The sequence below is a fragment of the Chelonoidis abingdonii genome, chromosome 1 (genome assembly GCF_003597395.2).
Source record: "Chelonoidis abingdonii isolate Lonesome George chromosome 1, CheloAbing_2.0, whole genome shotgun sequence".
Classification (NCBI taxonomy): Eukaryota; Metazoa; Chordata; order Testudines; family Testudinidae; genus Chelonoidis; species Chelonoidis abingdonii.
In genome coordinates, this window is record NC_133769.1 from 25,028,935 (window position 1) to 25,049,449 (window position 20,515).

Here is a 20,515-nt window from a genome sequence, read left to right on the forward strand (position 1 = left end):
CAGAGTGAGCCAGACACTGGAGTTTCTGGCTGGTGGCAGCGCTATCAGATCTAAGCTGGTAATTAAGCTTGGAGGTTTCATGAAGGCACCCACATTTTGGACGCTAAGGTTCACAATTGGGACATATGCTTTATGACAAAGGCTCCTATCAGTACTTAATGCACCAACTGCTTTACCTTTGTCAGTACCAGTGCACCCTGCATTCTGGACTTTGGATGAGACTAGACATTTGCCCTTCCACTGTCTGTGGACTATTTAGAAGGTTCCATGGGGTCATGCTCAGAAATGTCTTCCTCCTCTCCCTTGCCTTCTTAGTATCACTCTCAAAAGTTGTTGAGACCTCCCAAGAATCACCAGTGGTACTGATATCAGCACCGCTCCCATAGCAAGAATGGGATCCTTGTCCCAGTTCCTCCTCGCCACCAATGCCACACTTATACCCACAGTGGCCTCCTTGGAACTGCTGGGATATTCCACAGTTGGTGAGATCCCAATCCTTGGGCCAAAGTAAGGTCACCTATTCCCCCAGTAGCCTCTCCTCCTGAACCTCCAATGCTGCAGTCACATACGAAGGTTGCTCCTACTGAACTAGTTCATCCTGAACCATTATTACAGGTGCATAAGTGCTACAACGAGGGGTGCTGCTGCACCCCCTGGCTTGAAGTGGTTTCCATCATATACAGGGTTCACAGATTGGTCCAATGGCTCTCAGCCACTATACAAATTGTTCCAGCGCTCCTGTACAAGTGCCACAGGAGATTCCATTGGCTCTGCTTCTAGTATTCTCTTTACCACAGATGACTCTGCGGTGCCAGATTCTTCCTCCCTTGTACCTGAGGAATTAAAACATATTGGACCTCCTGAGGTATGTGGCTTCCGCTTTGAGTATTCAGGCTGAGTTTGTTCAGGATACTCTCCATAAGGAAAGAGTGTCTTTCCCCATAAGTGAATGATCTTGGATCTCCAAAGGCTCTAGGGAACACCCTAGCATTCTTTCATCTACAGTGACACGTTCTGATAAGAGATACTATGTGCCTCTTTCTGGCTTTGAGTGCTTCTACACACATCTGATGTCTAACTCTCATTTGTTGTAATGGCAGCTAATGAGAGGTTAAGACAGGGGAGAGATAAGTCAAAAGACAAGGACTCTAAAAGATTGATGAAGTAAAACAAATTTTTCTCCCGCACCTTACAAATACATGTTTCCAATCAGCAAGTGTTTTTGTCAAAGTACAACTTCATAAATTGGGAATTTGTGGCAAAATTTACAGATAAGTTGCCAGAATCCTCCTTGTAAGGGTTTAAGGTTTTCTTTGTGCAAGGCCATTGAGCAGCAATCTGTAAGTCACTACTGTCCGCTTTGGACATGGTGATTCCTTCTTCTAGAGTTATGGCCTCTGCTGTAACTCTGAGAAGGGCTTCTTTGTTGCAGAATTGTGGTATGGCTCTGGAGGCCCAACAGACAGTTGATGACTTACCCTTTGACAGTTGATTTTTATTTTCAGAGAAAACTGACAAAATGTTACATTCCTTAAAGAATTCTCAAGCGACATTCATTCATTCAGTGGGGGAGGGGGGTCCATTTCGTGGCAATCTTGGTGTTCCATCCTCTGATCCAAGGGAAGTCAATTTTTCTCAAACTCCATGGTTCAGTGATTTCTAAGAGGAATCATTCATATTTTTTCCACTAGTAAAAGAAGCAGTTCCTTAATATGGTGATAGCTGCCCTTCTGGGTACTTTGTTTGAGCCCCTGGCAGCTTGGCAAAACCCCCATATACCCAGTTTTGAAAAACAAAGTGTTCCTAAGACTGCATCCAAAACATCTGTCTGAAGTAGTTTCACCTGAACCAGATAAAATACTTACCTATATTTTTTCCTAAGCCACACTCAAACACAGATGAACAGCTCCTTCACGCATTGGATGTGAGACTGTCATTTTATTTGGAAAGAACTAAACCATTTTGTTCATCATGTCATGTTTTTGTCTCCTGTGCGGATCAGATGAAAGATTGGGTCGTCTCCTCACGGACTATTTCCAGCTAGATAATTTCCTTTTTTTACAACAGTATTTGGAGCAGCTCAGGCCATACCTCACAAAGGTTAGGGACTCATTCAGCTGGGGCCCAAGTGATGTCAGTGGCATTTCTCACTATGCTTCAACATTAAACATTTGCAGGGCTGCTACCTGGTCTTCCACACATACTTTTACCAAACACTATGCAATTATGGCTGCATCTAGATTGGATGCAAACTTTGGAAGGCAGTTCTGCAGTCATTCTTTAAGCAGAGTCCAAGCTCACTTGTTACAGCTTATGTGTCACCTGAGTGGAATATCCATCTGCAACCACTTAAAGAAGAAAAGATAGTTATCAACCTGTAGAGTAACTGTTGTTCTTTGAGCTGTAAGTTCAGATGTGTATTCCACAATCCATCCTCCACTGCTCTCCAATGGATCTCAAATATTGGCATTTGGGTACCGAGAGGTAAAGTTCACTGGCACACACACAACTGAATGGAATACACCTCTACAACCATATCTCAAGGAACAACAGTCACCATACAGGTAAGTCACTGTCTTTATTTTAGCAACCCTGGGAGAAAACAAAAACTGATAGACTAGACTAAATATTACTAATTTCTGAAACTGATTGACACAAGATGTGGATGATTAAAGATGATTATGTATTGCAGTGAGTAGTATACAAGGAAATAAATGGTTGTCAAGTCAATGCCCTACAGCCAATGTATTTAATAGATCTGAAATATATTTATAGTGCAAGTACACTACCTACTCAGGCACTCAATGTTTCCACTGCACAGGGAAAAATGATATGTAACCTCATATCCATGAGAATAATAGTTACTGAAATAGTTTGTAGTTACAGACAGGACGTGGAATGCAATGACAATGTGTGTGGGATTTGCAGACATGAGGATGACAGTTGGAGAGCAGTGTTTTTTTTTGTCGTTCGGATTGAATTGGGTAAACATGGTTTTGACTGAGAGCTGGTGGGTTTTCTAAGTGAGTGATTTGTAAGAGTCTGTAAGAATTTGAAGAATGAAGCTGCTTTCTTTGTGATTGCAGGGTTATTTGTCCTAATATCTGTGTGATAAGAGTCATTAAGACAGTGAGAGATTTAGCCTTCAGTTTTTGATCTAGTTCATTTTTTTTCATATCTTTTGTTGTGTAAGTTAGTATAGTGTAGCTGGGATCAGTGAGCTGCATTTTTTAATTTTAAATATGGTCACTGTTCGCAGACCTGGACAGGTTTCTCACACTTAGTTTAGAGGGCTGTAGCAGACTGAAGATGGGTTTCAACATGAGGCTTTCAAAAGCTACGTGGATGGCTGCCTGATAAGGACTTCTCTGACTTCTGCTGAATAATTGTCTGAACGAAAATACAATATCTGATACATTTTTGCTGAGTTTTGTAAGGTGACCTGTAACCCTTTCCAAATGCCAACCCCATAGCTATTGTATTTGTTTCATATAACCTCTGATGTAGTCAATGTGAACATTCTCTTGGATGTTTGTAGTATCAACTGAGCATCTTAACTTAAATGATTAACTAGTATTCAGAAAGGACTTCTATAGAAACTTCAACTGTGTATAATTCAAGTTGGATTACAATACATGTTCCTTGTACTATTTTTTTAACACAACACGAGTGAGATACTTGTCCAGGATGTAGTTAGATTATGAAGATACAAGCTGAATAGGGAATGGAGAAAGAGAAGAGAGGAGTCAAGCCAACACAAAATGAGCAAAGAACACAGATTGGTGACTGGAAAAACTCAATGTTATCAGGAAGGTCTGTTGTATAGGTTCCACAAGGAGTCCTAATTTGTGTGACTGGCTTTTTCCATAGCAAGTGACCCAAGCTGACATTGACTTTGATAGCTTTATAGGGATAATATTTTTCACCAGGGTGAATTCTTCTTGAACAATTCCTTCCATGTATTAGCCTCTAAAATCACTTTCAGTAGCAGCAGGCATATTTTTCATTTTCAACCTCTTTTTACTATGACTGATGCAAGGAAAATCCCACTGTCCTTTTGTTCAGATGTTCTCTTATTAATCTCTTGACATATATATAATAGGGCAGTGATGCAATGCATGCAGTTGTTCCAAGACCTTTTGTGTCTCTTCCCCAATGTGGCGTACAGCAAGTACTACATGAACTACAACAATATGAGTCCTTCCTGTTGGTGATGTGGTAATGGATTTTCTTCATCTCAATATATGAAGATCCATAATGCTATCCTTCTTTCCGTCCCCTGGGAATGTACAGTGAAACCATTAAGAATGGATGTGAAAAACAACACCTTTTCAGATAACAGACATAGCATCTGGATTGTTACTATAAGCAAGCTGCAATGAGATGGTACTGCCATCAATTATTAAAATGACCTACTTGCATGCAAATTAAAGCTGTTTTATCTTTTTTTTAAAAGCTTTCTTGTTGGATCTGGTGGAAAACCTAGGACTTTTTGTTAATACTTGAGCGTTTAACTAACACATTTGAAAGAAGGTGACTCATTCTGTATTTAAAAACTTGGCTCATGTGCATCGTGAGCAAGGTACCTAAATGTTGCTATGTCGTTTGGATTTTTTTGTTGCTGTTGTAACTGACAATGATCACTGTGCTGCTAGCTGGAGTCTACTTTTCTGGCAATGGATGAAATGTAAAATGACCAATTTACAGTGTGCATATACTGTATACCTAGCACATATATGGTCACAAAAAGAGGAATTTCTACATCCAAACTTGATATCTGTATTGTCCAAACCCTGCAAAAGACTATTGCTGGTTTTCACTTTTATGTTTTTTACAAATTTTCTTGAAGCAATCACTCTGCTAGATCATATGAAGAAATCCCATCAGAATGCTGAGCTAACCCTGAAGGTGAAATAGTATATTAATTTTAAAAAGACCAGGTAAACAACATGGAACTAAATTTTCCCCTATGTTACTCAGGGTAACCCCACTGAAGTCAATGGTGTTTCAGAAGCATAAAAAACAGCAGAGTTTGTCTCATTAATGCAAAGATCTTTGACGTAATGTTGTTCTTTCTGTGATGCTGCTGGTTGCAGAAATTATGTAAAGTTTATAAAACTTCATGTCCCATTGTTGCAAAAGGAAAATTGGAAAGCACAATGTAAGTTAGTCATCTTCCCAACTCAAATTACAGTTGTGAGAAGTAGCCTCTTTCATTTTGTGTTTATAATAATGTCCTTTTATAAATGTTTACTGCTTGCTTCCCATCCCTGACAATCAGCACCAAACACAGTGAACCAAATGATGAAGAATAACTGCAAATGCACACATCCAACATTGTTCAAATGTCTAGCTTGCTATTTTATGAAACATGAAAGTATTGCCCGTGTGTAATCTTGCAGTTCCACAGTGAAAACAGAATAGATGCCACTATTTAATGACAGGGAAAAAATCACGAGGCTGCTTAAAGCAAATGTATCAAGATTCTTCTAACAACAGCTATGCACTAAACTATGCTCTGCTAACCTTATCTTGCAAACTTCAACTAGCAGCGTTTGTGCTCTGGCAAATCCATTTGACTGGTCTATGTAGAATTTTAATCAAACATAGCTCTCAGTCTGCATCTCAAATAGAAGAATGAAATTAGGGCATATCCTTGTATAGAGTTTATATCTATGGTTATCGTACACAAAGGTAATTTTTAAATTTCATTTTTTTCCGAATCAGTGACTATGCTGTGACGTTAGATAATTAGTGATTTAATCCATCCATTTCAAAAAATAAAATGGGTTCTCTATAATATGCCCAGTTCATTAAATTTTTACAGATTTTTACACTAGAAAATGGGATTGTCCATCTGAAATATCAATAATTGGGCTAGTTCACAAATACTGTTATGCATCATTGCATTAGAAAAACATGGACGAATAGGCTAATAATAAATAATCACATTATTTTTGTATATTCACAGAAAATACAACCACTGTATCTAAGTTCTTTAGGTATAATCTTAAGAGTGTACAACTCTAAAGAGAAACGGAGTACTTCCAATTCCAACAAAAAGTACACTGCAATAAACTTTGAAAAGATTCCACAAATGGAAGAAACCTGATGGCAGTTACAGAATTGCTTATTTTTATATATATACTTACAGACTATATATATTTATATAAATATAAATATTTACTAGCTACCTGTTTAATTTGCTCTCTCCTGGAGAGTATCTTTATTATAATTAAGTTAACACAATACATTGGAATAGGAAAGCCTCACAGGATGCAGATAAAATAAAGTGTGTGTCTATGTTTGTAAGGCAAATCCTTTGTGGTGTTGTGTCCCAGGTGAGCAGGAGCTTTTTAAAACAAAGCACTGAGCCTTCATAGCAAGACATAAATATGAGTTGTATTGATCATATATGCACTGAAGGTAAAATTCACCTCTGTACTGATGGTCAGCACAGGACCTATGCACTACTTGCCTCATGTGTGAATATTCATGGAGCATGGACCAGGCTCCCTAAATCAAGTGCCAAGATGCACAGGGCTCTGTGAAACCAGTAAAGGATTTTCTAGAATCAGTCTCTTTTATTGTTTTAAAGTTCAGGTCAGGTGTCTGGAGGGGACAACCCCAGGACCTTCCACTATTGATCACCTTATTATTTAAATAAATTGTTTTGCATTTGTGCATTTGCTATTGCAGTTTTAAAATAACCTCAGAAAAGAGACACAAACTTTGTTCAAATTCAGATTGCCAAAAAAGGTTCTATTTACTTTAGAAAGACTTGATTATGGTCATAGTAGAAAAACTTAGACTAAGAAAATTAAGGTACAGGCTTTTGAGCTTTAAATTACTCATCTGTGGAGTTCCTCTTTGAATTAAATACCATCTGCCAGTCTTCACAGGAGGATTATTCATTCTTTATAGCTTCAGAGACAGTCAAAGCAGAAACTCCTGCACGGGACAGTGTGACAGGAAGACCTGAAGTACTGCTGCCAGAAATTCTGCCTACCCATTAAGATGCCACAGCAGTCTAAACAGGTTCAGTCAGAGCAGAACCAATGTTTACTATTTCAGATGTGATTGTTTGAGAGGTATCCAGCAGAGAATATTTTTAAAAGCTGTTCTTATCTGCAGCTCTTTCAGGCTCACTCTTTGTCATTTAAATCTTTCTTTTCTGTCAGCCTTTTATAGCACATCAAGGGGTGAATCGCCACAGTATAACTGTGAAACAAAGGGCTAAGTTCAAGTCATGCAAGTGGACCTCATACTAGGCCAGTGGTTTACACTGCATATGAACTATGATGATTCTATCTGACCTAGGTTTATAGACTTACTACATTTAAAATAACTATATTAAAAGCGTGATAAGGTTGCAAAGTCAAGCATTCCAAAGCTAAGAAATGTCAGACTTTAGGTTAAAACAACAAGGAGTCCTTGTGGCACCTTAGAGACTAACAAATGTATTTGGGCATAAGCTTTCAAGGGCTAGAACCCACTTCATCAGATGCATGAAGTGGAAAATACAGTAGCAGGTATATATACATAGTACATGAAAAGATGGGAGTTGCCTTACCAAGAGGGGGGTCAATCTAATGAGACAATTCAATTAACAGTAAAATACCAAGGGAGGAAAAATAACTTTTGTAGTGGTAATGAGGGTGGCCCATTTCAAACAGTTGACAAGAAGGTGTGAGTAACAGTGGGGGAAAATAAGTTTTTGTCTTTCTTCAGGCCTAATTTGATGGCATCCAGTTTGCAAATTAATTCCAGTTCTGAAGTTTCACGTTGGAGACTGTTTTTGAAGTTTTTTTGTTGAAGAATTGCCATTTTTAAGTTGGTTATTGAGTGACCAGGGAGATTGAAGTGTTCTTCTACTGGTTTTTGAATGTTATAATTCTTGACATGTGATTTGTGTCCATTTGTTCTTTTGCGTAGAGACTGTCCGGTATGGCCAATGTACATGGCAGAGACTTTAGGTTGTCAATACAACCTCAGTCTTTAATTACATGACCACATACTCTTCCCTCATCTACTCCCACTCCAAATAGGAGTAGGTTAGGAATACCTATAGATTTGTGAGTCAAAGCCTCCATCAAATTTATCTTACCTTGGCATTAATGATTATTCACTCGTTGGAGTTGGTTTTTTTAGTTTGATTTTTTGTGCTCCCGACTACAGTTGTAATACTCTAAGTCCTGGTTAGTGTTGGGACAGTTGGGAGTTTTTAATATGATTTTTACTTTGACAACTTCCCTTTAAATAAATACAACTGTATGCTCTATGTACCTTTGGAAGAAGAATCCCAACGTATCACCGGACAATGAAATTATATATGATATGCTGCTATTGCTGGTTTGCTTGGCTGACTGCAGAATAAAAAAGTAGCTCAACTAAAATACATTGTTCTAAAGAATGAGAATTCTGGGTTGGCGTGCCAATTTTCAGGTCACTACTACTTGCCACTGCCATGGCATGTGTCTAAAACTTGGTGTTGGCTTTGAGCATTATATCCAACTTTGCTATCCAGTTGCTACACTCAGCACCCAATAAAACTCTACTTTTCATTACTAGAAATCTTTGTATTTTGTGCTGTATTTACTGAGAGAGATAACTCTTTGTTTTTCAGAGCTTCCATATGGCTGGGAGAAAATTGATGATCCCATTTATGGCACTTATTATGTTGAGTAAGTTCCCAACTTCAATATTAATTTGCTGTTAATATTTCATAACCTGACATTAATATCCTGTGCAATGTTTGAATTGGAAATGTGCGGGCATAATTATTTTCCCCTTTGACTTCAGATTATGCAGGAATTATCAGACTCCAATATAGTTGAAGTGAGTGAACATTTTCAGTATCTTTCAAACTGGTTACTCTGTCACTTCTTCTTGAGCCCTGATCTCATCCTGTGTATTCCAGAAATATTTGGGGGGAAGTTGAGGGGAGCATTTAAATCAAATGTGTTTTATTTTCTGTTTAACAAGTTTTAGACACATCAAACAAGGTGCAGATCCTTGCCAATCCAGGAACAGAATAAAACTTACTCATTTTTGCTTCATAACGATAGTTTTCTGAGTAGTCTTACTTTGTGGTAAGTTTGAGAGTCACATTATTTTATATGAGTGCAGGTTGTATCTTATGTGAAATTTTTCTATGCTCACTCATGGCATTGTAATTTTGCACCTAAAGGCACAGGTAGAAAAGGAGAATGTAATTTTCTATTATTTTAATGGCACAATCTCTGCCTGCATTTTTCCAGGAGAACGTGGTATGTGTACAAAATAGAGAAGAGATCCTTTCTCCCTTCCATTTAGTATAGGTCTTTGTGCAGTGGGGTAAAGTAGATTACTACCCAAAAGAATAGGTGTAATTTATTAGTCTACTTAACTGGAGCTTACATAAAATACCCAAGAATTGAGAGAGATGAAAACGGGGCTTGCTTCTCCTCTGCCTTTTATCTTGTGTAGCCATTGACTCTTGTGCAAAGTGAGTCTAAAGTGGCAATAAAATGATAGCATTATAATCTCTCTCTGCACAGGTGTCATAGACCACCCAAGGTATAAGGCCATGGAGAATCAATCCCAGAAACTAACAACTCGCTTTCCCTTGGTCACAGCCCACAGATAGTGAATTGAGAGCTCATCTAATTGAGGGAAAGGGCAGGCACACCAGACAAAAATCTATGAAACAAATAGCAGATCCATTTATGCTGGAGGGAAGATCTTCCAGAAGAAGGTTTTGAAAAGAAAAAAAAGAAAAACCCAAACTCAGATCCTTACACTGAGAGCCTCACTTTGTTTCCAGAGTTACTCAGTACAAATTACAGTGTTTTACAGTTTCCTTATCACATAGTTCTCTGATACCCTGTTGTCTCTTGATCCCATACCAACACTACATTTATGCTGGCTCATTTTGGAGATATACCCGCTCTCATGCTTTCCTAGTTCCAAACTGCAGTGCAGAGCCTTGTTGCTATCAGTTTGGGCAGGAGGATGGCAGGGTGCCTCTGAGATCCTTGAGAATTTAGGAGCCAAGTTTTTAGGGCTTCCCTTCCACAGCTGATAAAAGAGCCACAGCACCTGGGCCCCCTCTCCTGCTCCTCCATACCTCCCAAAACAAAAACAAAAAACCAAGAGTCTTTGGTGAGTTGGGTTGGGTTGCCTGGTGGTTAGTACAGCTAGTGCTCCCCACACCCCATTGGGCCGGTCCTGGCCCTGGTCCTCCTTTACTCAGAGGTGTGGTGAGGAGTACTGGTGGTTTGAGTCTCTCCTGTAATGAAGGCTGTGGTAAGGGAGCCAAGGCCCACCCACTCTACCAGGCTCCAACCCAGGGCCCTAAGAGAGTCAACAATATCTGGCCACTGACGGTTCCCTCTGAGTTACCCTTCCTGGGTCACTTCCTACCACTGGTTTTCTCTCCCAGCTGTTAGTCCCAGGTAAGGTATAAAGAGAAAGGAAAGGTAACTAAACTGTCAGCCCAAACTGGGGCTCAGCATATAGCCTCACTCCCCTCAGGAAGGCTTCTCCAGCACCCTTGTCAGGAGCTTTCAGGGTAAGTCTTCTCCTTCTCCCCAGCCTTCCCCCTTCTGAGCTGCGTTGCTCTCTTTTCAACCACTTCTCCAGTTGGAGCATGCTCTGCAGGGGTCGGGTGGGGATACCTGGTCCCAGTACTGTCCTTTAACCCTTTCTGGTCCAGTGTGGGGTTTGTATGCCCCATCACAAAAGCAAAAGCAGCACTTGGGCCACTGTCCTGCTGACTCCTTTGTAAAGCAGCAGCAGCTGCCCTGGGTCTCTATGTTCCCCAACTTGTTCTCTTCCCTGACGTGAAGGAGCCATCATCTCTCCCCCTGACCCAACTCACTCATCCTGTGCAAATTCCTACCTACCCCAAGCAAACAGGTGAGTAGATTTTTGAAGCCCTGTATATAATGAATAATGCCGAGAAATTGCCTCTCTGTCCTTATGCTTGGGTTTTTATAATATTCCTGGGTAATAAATGATGGTGTTCACATATCTCTTTATAATAATCCTCTTCATATCTCCCAAATATACTTTTGTACAGCTGCTGGTAATGACTAATGATCTTCTGCACAAGTGGCTATGTACTTTAAAGGCTAACAGGTATTGTGCAATTCCTGTGCATTAAGCTGTCACTGAGGCATCTCCCTTGAGCTAAATACTGCCTAAAACATTCTGGCAGTGGTAAGGCTTATGCAGTTCCATTACATAGTCAATGGAACCAAAATGGAGCATGTAGTTGTCTGCATTTTAAGCCCACCCTCAGTCAGGCAGACACAGGCTCCTTGCCCCAAATGCTGCAATGCAGTTGTGTTTTTAGGCTGTTGTTGCCAAATTCACTCATCTCACAGACAAAATGTAAGGGAGGGAAAGGATACATTAAAGACATACTGTACTTATTGTAATAGAAAAGCTTTAATGGGATCTAGCAGAGATCTTGAATAGTAGAGTGGATGTTCATAGACCGACATTAAAAGTACAACAGCACTAGGTTTATAAAGGCTTTTATAGTCAATATCAGGAGTTGTATTTTCATCTGCTTTCTAAGCTCAATAATTTTGTAGTGAAAATTGTTTTCCATTTTTCATTATAAAAAGTGACAGTGTTACACCTTCCTTTATTACTAGCATTTAACAGATGACTTCATTTTTAACTAGATGAAATCACATTACAATAAACTCTTTTAACTAAGTCATGAAATGGATAAATCATGAAAAGTTAGGTTATGAACCTTTGCATATTCAAATCCAATCCAATTTTATAGGAATCACTTTAAAACTGTCAAGGAAAGAATATCCTACCTTCCACTTATTAGAACATCTGTATCTCTCTGAAATAAAGTGGGGCAGTTTGCTGGGATAAACCACTGAAGTAAACAGATTCAGTGTAACACCTTGCAGTGGTCAGCCATAAGGAGTATTTGGATTCTTAGCACCCAGTTAAGCACAAAATATTTGCAATTTTCTCTGGAGAGTGAGGGGCCAGATGCTGCTGCTTCTCTCAGTTACAGATAAGTAAAGTTCAATGGATGGATATGCTCTTAATTCACCTTACTATTGCAGATCCAAACTTATCTGCAGGGGATGAACATTTTGCACTAACTCGAGTAAGTGAAACTTTCTACTGTGACTGGGTCAATTTCTGTGCAACCTTCTAACAGGTTTAAAGACTAAACGCTAGCCGCCTTCCTTCCACATCCCCACATAGAATGATTATGCTGTGCTGGCCCTTTCAGCTGTCTAGTCAAAAAAAGAGCCTCTCTCCCTTTATGGTTGATTAACTACAACATGGAGCTCATTTTTCAAACATGGTCTCCTTAATAGGACAGCTAAACTAACCAGATGGATACTTATTGTAAACCATGCATCCTGCCTCAACTGTGCAATATTTCTTTATCTTTTCTATCTGACACTCTGTTACTGCTTATGTAAGAAAATAACATGTTCTCTCAGCAATTCTGTTTGTCTTTAAGAAAAAAAAGTAGCTATATCTTACATTTTATGCTCATGTCAATAAATATGTCCATTAATACATGTTTTAAACACAATTTCAGTATCTAGATGAAATATTTGGATTTTTTTAAAGAAAAAATAAAACAGCAATTGAGGCCACGTTAGTTAAATCAGCCTTTGCCAACTCCATTTCCCAGCTGACTTCCATACTAACGTCATCAGCACAGGTGCAGCGCTGTGACCTCATGCACCGGGTTGCATTGTCCAAAACAGGGAGCCAGGCCCAACCCTGTGGGACAAAAGCCACTGCTGTGGGATGAGTGCAGAGTGGGCTTGTTTGCCAGCCCTTTCTCACCGGGCCAGGGTGGGCTTGCTTTCCAGCCCTGGGCTTCCCCTCTGCGTTGGCTTTATTGAAGTCATGGACACAAAGGAAAGCCACGGTCAAACAGAGAAACCATTATATCTGTGGCTTTTTTACCACTGTGACTCATAAACTTTAAGGCCAGAAGGAACCATTGTGATCTCTAGTCTGACCTCCTACATGTTGCAGGCCACAGAACCTCATCAACCCTCTCCTGTAATAGATCCCAAACCTCTGGCTGAGTTACTGAAATCCTCAAATCATGATTTAAAGACGTCAAGGTACAGAGAATCCACCATTTACTCTAGCTTCTCCCAGCAATTGACCCATGCCCCAGGCTGCAGAGGAAAGCAAAAAAAACTCCAGGGTCTCTGCCAATCTGACCTGAGGGAAAATTCCTTCCCAATGCCAAATATGGTGGTAAGATGAACCCTGAGCATGTTGGCAAGACCCACCAGCCAGATACCTGGGAAAGAATTCTCTGTAGTAACTCAGAACCCTCTCCATCTAATGCCAAACTGTGATGGTGGGCATCTGGCCCTTTGAAGCTCCCTGCTGGAGGCCTCATGATTCTACCACACCTCACCTCAGGAAAGGAGCAACAAAGGTAGGTCCTCTAGTCCTGCCTAGAAAAGTTACATAGAAGCAGCCAATCAGCACCCAGCAGGCTTATATAAAAGGAGCTGCAGGGCCTTTGCAGGTCAGTTTCTGGCTGGGACTAGAAGGGCAAGAAAGGGTGCTCAGTTCTGGCCAGAGGGGTTGATGGGCTGCATTTACTGGACCTGACGGAGAGAGGATCTGAGAACTTCAGCCCTGAGCTAAGGGTGAAGAGAATGGAACTATGTGGGAAAAGTCCCATGAAATAGCCACAGTGAAACAGAGGCAACTGTACATGGCTGCTGTTTATAAAGTCTCTGAGTTGGGATCCAGAGTAGTGGGCAGCCCTGCTAGCAAAGTGACCTAAGCCACAGGTCTCCTTTAGAAGCACAAGCAAAGGGCTGGATTTAAAGGACCCAGACAGAGATGGGGCTGATAACCTGTTGAGGGCAGACAGTTTGAGCAGGAAGATACTCCAAGGTGCCTAGGAGGGGCTGAAGAGCAAAGGCACCTGAGGAAGGAGGGACTGAGTCCAGGTTGAGCCTGGGATTTGAAGAATGTTGTATTTGTTTTGGACTTCAATTGTGAGATGTGGCCAGAGGGCTGAGACACTGAAGACCCACCAAGCAAGGCTAACAATGTACAGGGGATGCCAGGAAAGGCCTGCAGTACCACACCCAACTTCTAGGAGGCACTCACAAGAAGTGAGTGTCTCCCATTACACAAACCTGCAGCTCTACCTATTATTAACCCCCACATTTCCAAGTGATGACTTTGTTAAGCAGATAGCAGCTTTAAAGTTTTGCAACTTTCTTTCACTTTCACTCTTTAGAACAACTGTACCTGTTGACTTCAGTAGAAATCTTTTCTAGGTGACGAACTCCTGACATCCCCTTTTGGATTACCAGGTATATTAGGTCACCTAAGGATACATTGCTGTATCCCTTCTATCCCCTTGGTTTAATGAACAATGGAATATTTTCTTTTCTTTTTTTTTAAATAACGCTGCCTAGAGGGTAGGGCCTTGAGAATTGCTTAGCATGGGATCATGCAGGTGACTTCAATGGAAGTTACATGTACTCAGCACCTTTTACAGTCCCTGATTCTAAGAGAGCTCAGGGTCAGATCTTCAAGTGTTTAGCATACACAGTCAGGACCAGATTTTCCCTGCAGCTTTCTGTGAGAGCTCTTTGGAAAAGCTGGTCCTGTGTGCATAAATATTTACCTCTCTGGAGCAACAGTAATTTACAACACATCCAACAACTTCACATGAATATCTAGCTAATCGCCCAACCCTGCTTGATTCTGAGTGCCCTCAAACCCTCTTTCTTCATCAGGAGAAGCATGCCACATGACACAGGAGATGATCCCCACCGTGCTGGATTTGTTCCCTCGTCAATAAAAAATGTATCCTCTTGATAACATACTCTGCAACATAATGTATGGGAGAAAGTTATGTATGAGATACAGGCTATCAAAGGCACAGTATCAATGAAGAACACATGCTAATAGGCCATGGGAAATGCTACATATTAAGAAAGAAGTTATGGCATTACAATGACATTTTTTCATATTTCACTGCTCTCATACTACATGAATTAGTTTCTGCACTTTCCCCCTTGTTTTCTTTTATGAAATACAACATTTTATAAAAATGTATTTTATAAAATACAACAGAAATATAGTAGAGTGTTAAAATTTCATCTTTAGTATAATTTTGTTTGCTGCTGTGGGAATCCAGCACATAATGGATTTGTTACTTTGTTAAACAATTTGCCTCTGCAGTCACTTTAGGGGTTAAGATTTTTATTTCATTATAAACAACTAATTTTGTTTTCAGCTTATCCAGGACAACTATGACAAACACCATCCTGTTTCTCTCTTGGAATCATGCATAGAAATCACATGTACTGAAGACTTGAAAAACTGTGTTGCTGGAATATTTTTCAGTGATATTGCAGAATAGCATGTAGTCACATAGATTGAAAATAGGGCTGTCAAGCGATTAAAAAAATTAATCTCAATCGTGCGATTAATCGCACTGCTAAACAATAATAGAATACCATTTATTTAAATATTTTTGGATGTTTTCTACATTTTCAAATATGTTGATTTCAGTTACAACACAGAATGCTCCCTTTATAGTTATTTTTATTACAAGTGTTTGCACTGTAAAAAAAAACAAGCAAAAAAATAGTATTTTTCAGTTCACCTAATACAAGTGCTGTAGTGCAATATCTTTATCCTGAAAGATGAACTTACAAATGTAGAATTATGCACAAAATATCTGCATTCAAAAATAAAACAATGTAAAATTTTAGAGCCTGCAAGTCCACTCAGTCCTACTTCTTATTCAGCCAATTGCTAAGACAAACAAGCTTGTTTACATTTGCAGGAGATACCTCGTCCCTCTCAGATTTTGGATGACACTTCAGATTCTTAAACCTTAGGTTGGTTAGAAATCTCACACTGGTACCTTCTTTGTGTTTTGTGAAATCTACAATGAAAATGTTTTTAAAATGAACATGAGCTGGGTCATCATCTGAGACTGCTATAACATGAATTAAATCGGAGAGTGGGGGTAAAACAGAGCAGGGGCCACACAATTCCCCCCCAAGGAGTTCAGTCACAAATTTAGTTAATGTATTAATATTTGAAGAGCATCATCAGCATGGAAGCATGTCCTTTGGAATGGTGGCCAAAGCATGAAGGGCCATACAATTGTTTAGCATATCTGGCATTTAAATACCTTACAATGCTGGCTACAAAAGTGCCATGCAAATACCCGTTCTCTCTTTCTGGTGACATAAATAAGAAGAGGGCAGCATTGTCTCCTGTAAATGTAAACAAACTTGTTTCTCTTAGCGATTGGCTGAACAAGAAGTAGGACTGAGTGGACTTGTAGGCTCTGAAGTTTTACATTGTTTTGTTTTTGAGTGGAGTAATGTAACAAAAAATCTACATTTGTAAGCTGCACTTTCATGATAAAGAGATTGCACTACAGTACTAGTATGTGGTGAATTGAAAATACTATTTCTTTGATCATTTTTACAGTGCAAATATTTGTAATAAAAAGTAATATACACTTTGATTTCAATTACAACACAGAATACAATATATATGAAAATGAAGAAAATCATCCAAAATATTTAATAAATTTCAATTGCTATTCTATTAACAGTGAAATTAAAACTGTGATTAATAACGATAATTTTTTTTAATTAATCACGTGAGTTAACTGTGATTAAGCGACAGCCCTAATTGAAACTTTACACTTACTGCGGAGTGCAGCAATTTGAAAGGACAGAGAATTTCCATATGGAGCTGGGAAGAAAACAGTTTTACCAATCAGAGAAAATTTTCAAGTTTATGAAAAATTTTTGTATCATGAATTGAGAGGAAGAGGTAGAATCTCAAATTTTCACAAATGAAAAATGTTTTTTAATTTAGGTTAAATTACGACATCATGTTTTCACATTTTTGAATTGTTTTGTTTTGGTTTTGGCCTTTTTCATTGTTTATATTTGTTTTAATATAATTATTTAAAAAATCATCTTGAAAATGTTGAAATAGGACATTTTTGATAATTTCAAAACTTTTTTCCAAAAATGTTTGAACTTAGAAATTGTCAGAACTGACCCTTTCCCATGAACAGTTTCAGTTTTGGCTAATTGGCATTTTCTGAAGAAAAAATGTTTTGTCAAAAAATTCCTGACCTGTTCTACTTCCCAATTATTTCCTCTATGAGCTAGGTTGTGCATACCGCTCTTGCACTGATGAGCACTAACTTGTGCATTCTCATTCACTACAACATGACTACTTGTGTGAGTAACTGTTTATTAAGCTGGAGTAAGGGTTGCACAATCCAGCCACACACAGGTAACCCACATGATGATGATCCCATGAAGTAAATAATAATTTTTCACAAAATGGACTCAATTTTTAATCATTACCAATTTTTTTCAGCCACATAAATAGAAGAACACAGTTTGAAAATCCTGTATTAGAAGCAAAAAGGAAGCTACAGCAGCATAACATGCCCAACGCAGAACTTGGAACAAAGCCTATGCAGGCCCCAGGTTTCCGAGGTACAGTACCATGTCAGATTTAAGAAGAAAATAACTGCTATACTTTCCTGTTTTTATGACAGTGATTTAACATAGTCTGGTTAAAATAACATAGTCTGTGAATTAGCATTAATTGGTGTTCAGTATGTTTCTAAGATAGCCTATCTAGCAAACATCATTTAAATTGAAGCCTCAGACACTATTTACTGTAGGAGTTTACAAGAACACTGAATCTTGATAATGTGAAAGTGATTGAGCTTAGAAAGAAATGTATTAGCAAAAGCGAATATTGATAGATGAGTAAGTTTTGACATAAGGTTGTAGCCAAAGAATGAGGCTTGTTCTTCTTTGTAACAGTAGAAAGCGCCTCATCAACATTACCTAGGCCTAAACACGTTCACCCGCATCCTGCTCCTCAGAGGTCTCGCAGTGTGAATGACCTGTCTCAGTGTCGGCGGGACAATGCTGGAATGTACAGTCTGTATGGTATGTCCAAGTGCTGCTTGTTAGCCAAGCTGCACTGTTGTAAAAGTAGTGAGATAAGTTAAGTCACAAACCTTTTCACCTTTTTCATACCTTTTTTTGGCAAAATAAAGCACAGAAGAGAGGCACTGGAAGCCAGGTGAGGCTTATTCTTGCCTGATGGTAATTTTCACACTTTACACTGACGCACATTGAAAACAGATGTAAAGGTCACTGAACTGTCACACCAATTGTAAATGTCATTTGTCAGAAACTGAAATTCCATTTGTCTGGGGTGAAAAGATTGTCTGGAATTTACCCTTTTGTCTGAATTACTGATATAAATGGATTTTTTTTGTTATTGGGAGTGTGAGGGGAAACTAATTATAAATTATTTGGTATACAAAGCTGAACTGATAGGCTAGGAATAATTATTAAGAGTTCAAAGTTACCTTGCATATTATTTTTATCATTGTGTAAATATTTTAGCTACACGACAATCTATCTCTAAACTTATTTCCAATATCAAAGAGCATTCCTAGCCCTTCCACCCCCAAGACTGATCTGCCATAGATAGAAAAATCCTCCTTAGTTGGTTTTGTATTAATATAAAATAAGGATTCACTAATGTGTTTATTTCTCCTGGAATGCTTACACTCTTTATTTCCTTTAATATCCAAATGCCACGCTGCCACCTACTATTGCTGCTGCTTCTCTTGATTTTGTGTGTGAGTCTGTGTTATATTATGACTTGACTGGAACTATTTTCTTTTTGTTTGTGTTGACTGATGTAGAAAAACCACTCTTCACCCGTGATGCATCACAACTGAAGGGAATTTTCCTCAGCACAACTCTCAAGAAGAGCAGCATGGGCTTTGGATTTACCATCATTGGTGGGGATGAGCCAGATGAGTTTCTACAGGTGAAGAGTGTAATTCCTGATGGGCCTGCAGCACAGGATGGCAAAATGGAAACAGGTAATTAAGTTGGTGCTTGTATTCCTTGAAATAATTATCAGACTTCAGCCTTAGATTTTGAGCAGCACCTTTTTCTGAAGTGCAGAAATAAGCAGGTGTGTTCATGCTGTCATTCTGAAAGGTACAAGTAGAGCTGTGTGAATAATTAGTGTTTTGGGTTGCTGGCCATTCTGAAAAATAATAATCACTTCTGGTCAACCTAAAACAAATGTTTTTAAAATGTTAGCAAGTCAAAAAGTTAGAAAAAATTGGTTTTGGTCAAATGAAACATTTCATTTAAATATTGAGAGGTTTTTAAAAGGTTTACTGTTTCTTTTAATAAAATTGAAGGAAATTTCAAAATGAAAAGTCACATCAAGAAAGAACAATTTTTTTTCAAACTAAATTGTTTTGTTTTCACACAAACAATTTGGCAAAACTGACACACTTGCAAAAATTCTTGGAGTCACCAAATCTACATTTTTCACCCCCAAAAAGACTTTTAGACAAAGACTTCATCCACCTCTGGAGCAAGAGCAATATCTCTGCTTCAGAAAATATTTCCCAAGCGAAGTATCTCTCTGGAGTATTTCTTTCTAGAAATGAAAGGAAAACTTTTATTTTTTCCTCACAATATTTTCCTAGGATGAAGATCTCTGAAGCAAACTTTTACTTCTTTAGGGTAAAATTCTCTCATCTGCATAGCAGATCTCAGATGTGATGATCTTCTCAACACATGCTCAGATTACCCATGAGGATTCTGTGCATGTTGAGACACAGGCCACAGACTCAAACTCCATTTCTTTTCTGGAGGAAAGACTGATGGGCACACATGTCATTCTCCCTCCAACCTGACAGAGATTTTTAGAGAAGAGATAAAACTGGGGCTATATTATCTTTGCAGGACCCCCCACTGGAAATCAGAGTCATAGGGGTAGTCTAATCTATGGTAGGGAAAAGCCCCGTGTACACACATGTAGAGCACACCGTATGGGGATCCTTGCAGATTTACTCCCTCAGTCCTCATTTCTGCAGATTTTTGTGGGGAATGGAATAACCCGGACCATAACATGTCGGGATATACCACCTCAAACTACTCCTGGTGCTGTAAGACCATGCAAATAGGAATTGTAGAGGTTCTGAATTTGCCCTTCTTGCACAAAACATGCCATTAAAATGGTGGAAGGTTTCTGATGCCAAGTAAAGAGTGGCAGCCAGCAGATATAACAAATTAAAATATAGATTTATTTTTTGTAAAATCTTGTTACTGTTCTATCAGCTTGAACTTTAGTCGCATTGTTGATGTCAATCTCAAAATGCAATTTGGTATGCAAGGTTAAAATTCAAGAAGCTAATTAATAGAAGAAATGGTGCATCAGAGACATACTCAGAAGAGACTAATTAATCCTGTTAACAGTAAAACCAATGAATTACTCTTGAACTGTGCCTTGATCTTCATGTTCCCTAATTTGCAGCAGAGGGCTTTGCACGTTGTTATGACCCAGCATACTTTGATTAAGACTTGAAGCAGGATTCCTATGAAATAATCTGAGTGGAATGGTTGAGTGTCTTTTCAACTAAACTAGAGCCTGATACTGAAAC

At 38.9% G+C, this 20,515-nt stretch overlaps 1 protein-coding gene across 8 annotated transcripts in view; it reads left to right on the forward strand.

Moving 5' to 3' along the window:
* Positions 1-20,515, forward strand: part of MAGI2 (membrane associated guanylate kinase, WW and PDZ domain containing 2) — a 1,226,839-nt gene that overhangs the window by 957,113 nt on the left and 249,211 nt on the right. For 5 of the 8 annotated variants that reach the window (XM_075064467.1, XM_075064476.1, XM_075064489.1 and 2 more), the window contains 4 exons: positions 8,627-8,684; positions 17,395-17,516; positions 17,853-17,981; positions 18,752-18,934. In XM_075064467.1, the coding sequence (XP_074920568.1) occupies positions 8,627-8,684; positions 17,395-17,516; positions 17,853-17,981; positions 18,752-18,934 (492 nt within the window). The remainder of the gene's footprint in view (positions 1-8,626; positions 8,685-17,394; positions 17,517-17,852; positions 17,982-18,751; positions 18,935-20,515) is intronic. The other 3 variants (XM_075064494.1, XM_075064481.1, XM_075064468.1) reach the window with 2 other exon arrangements.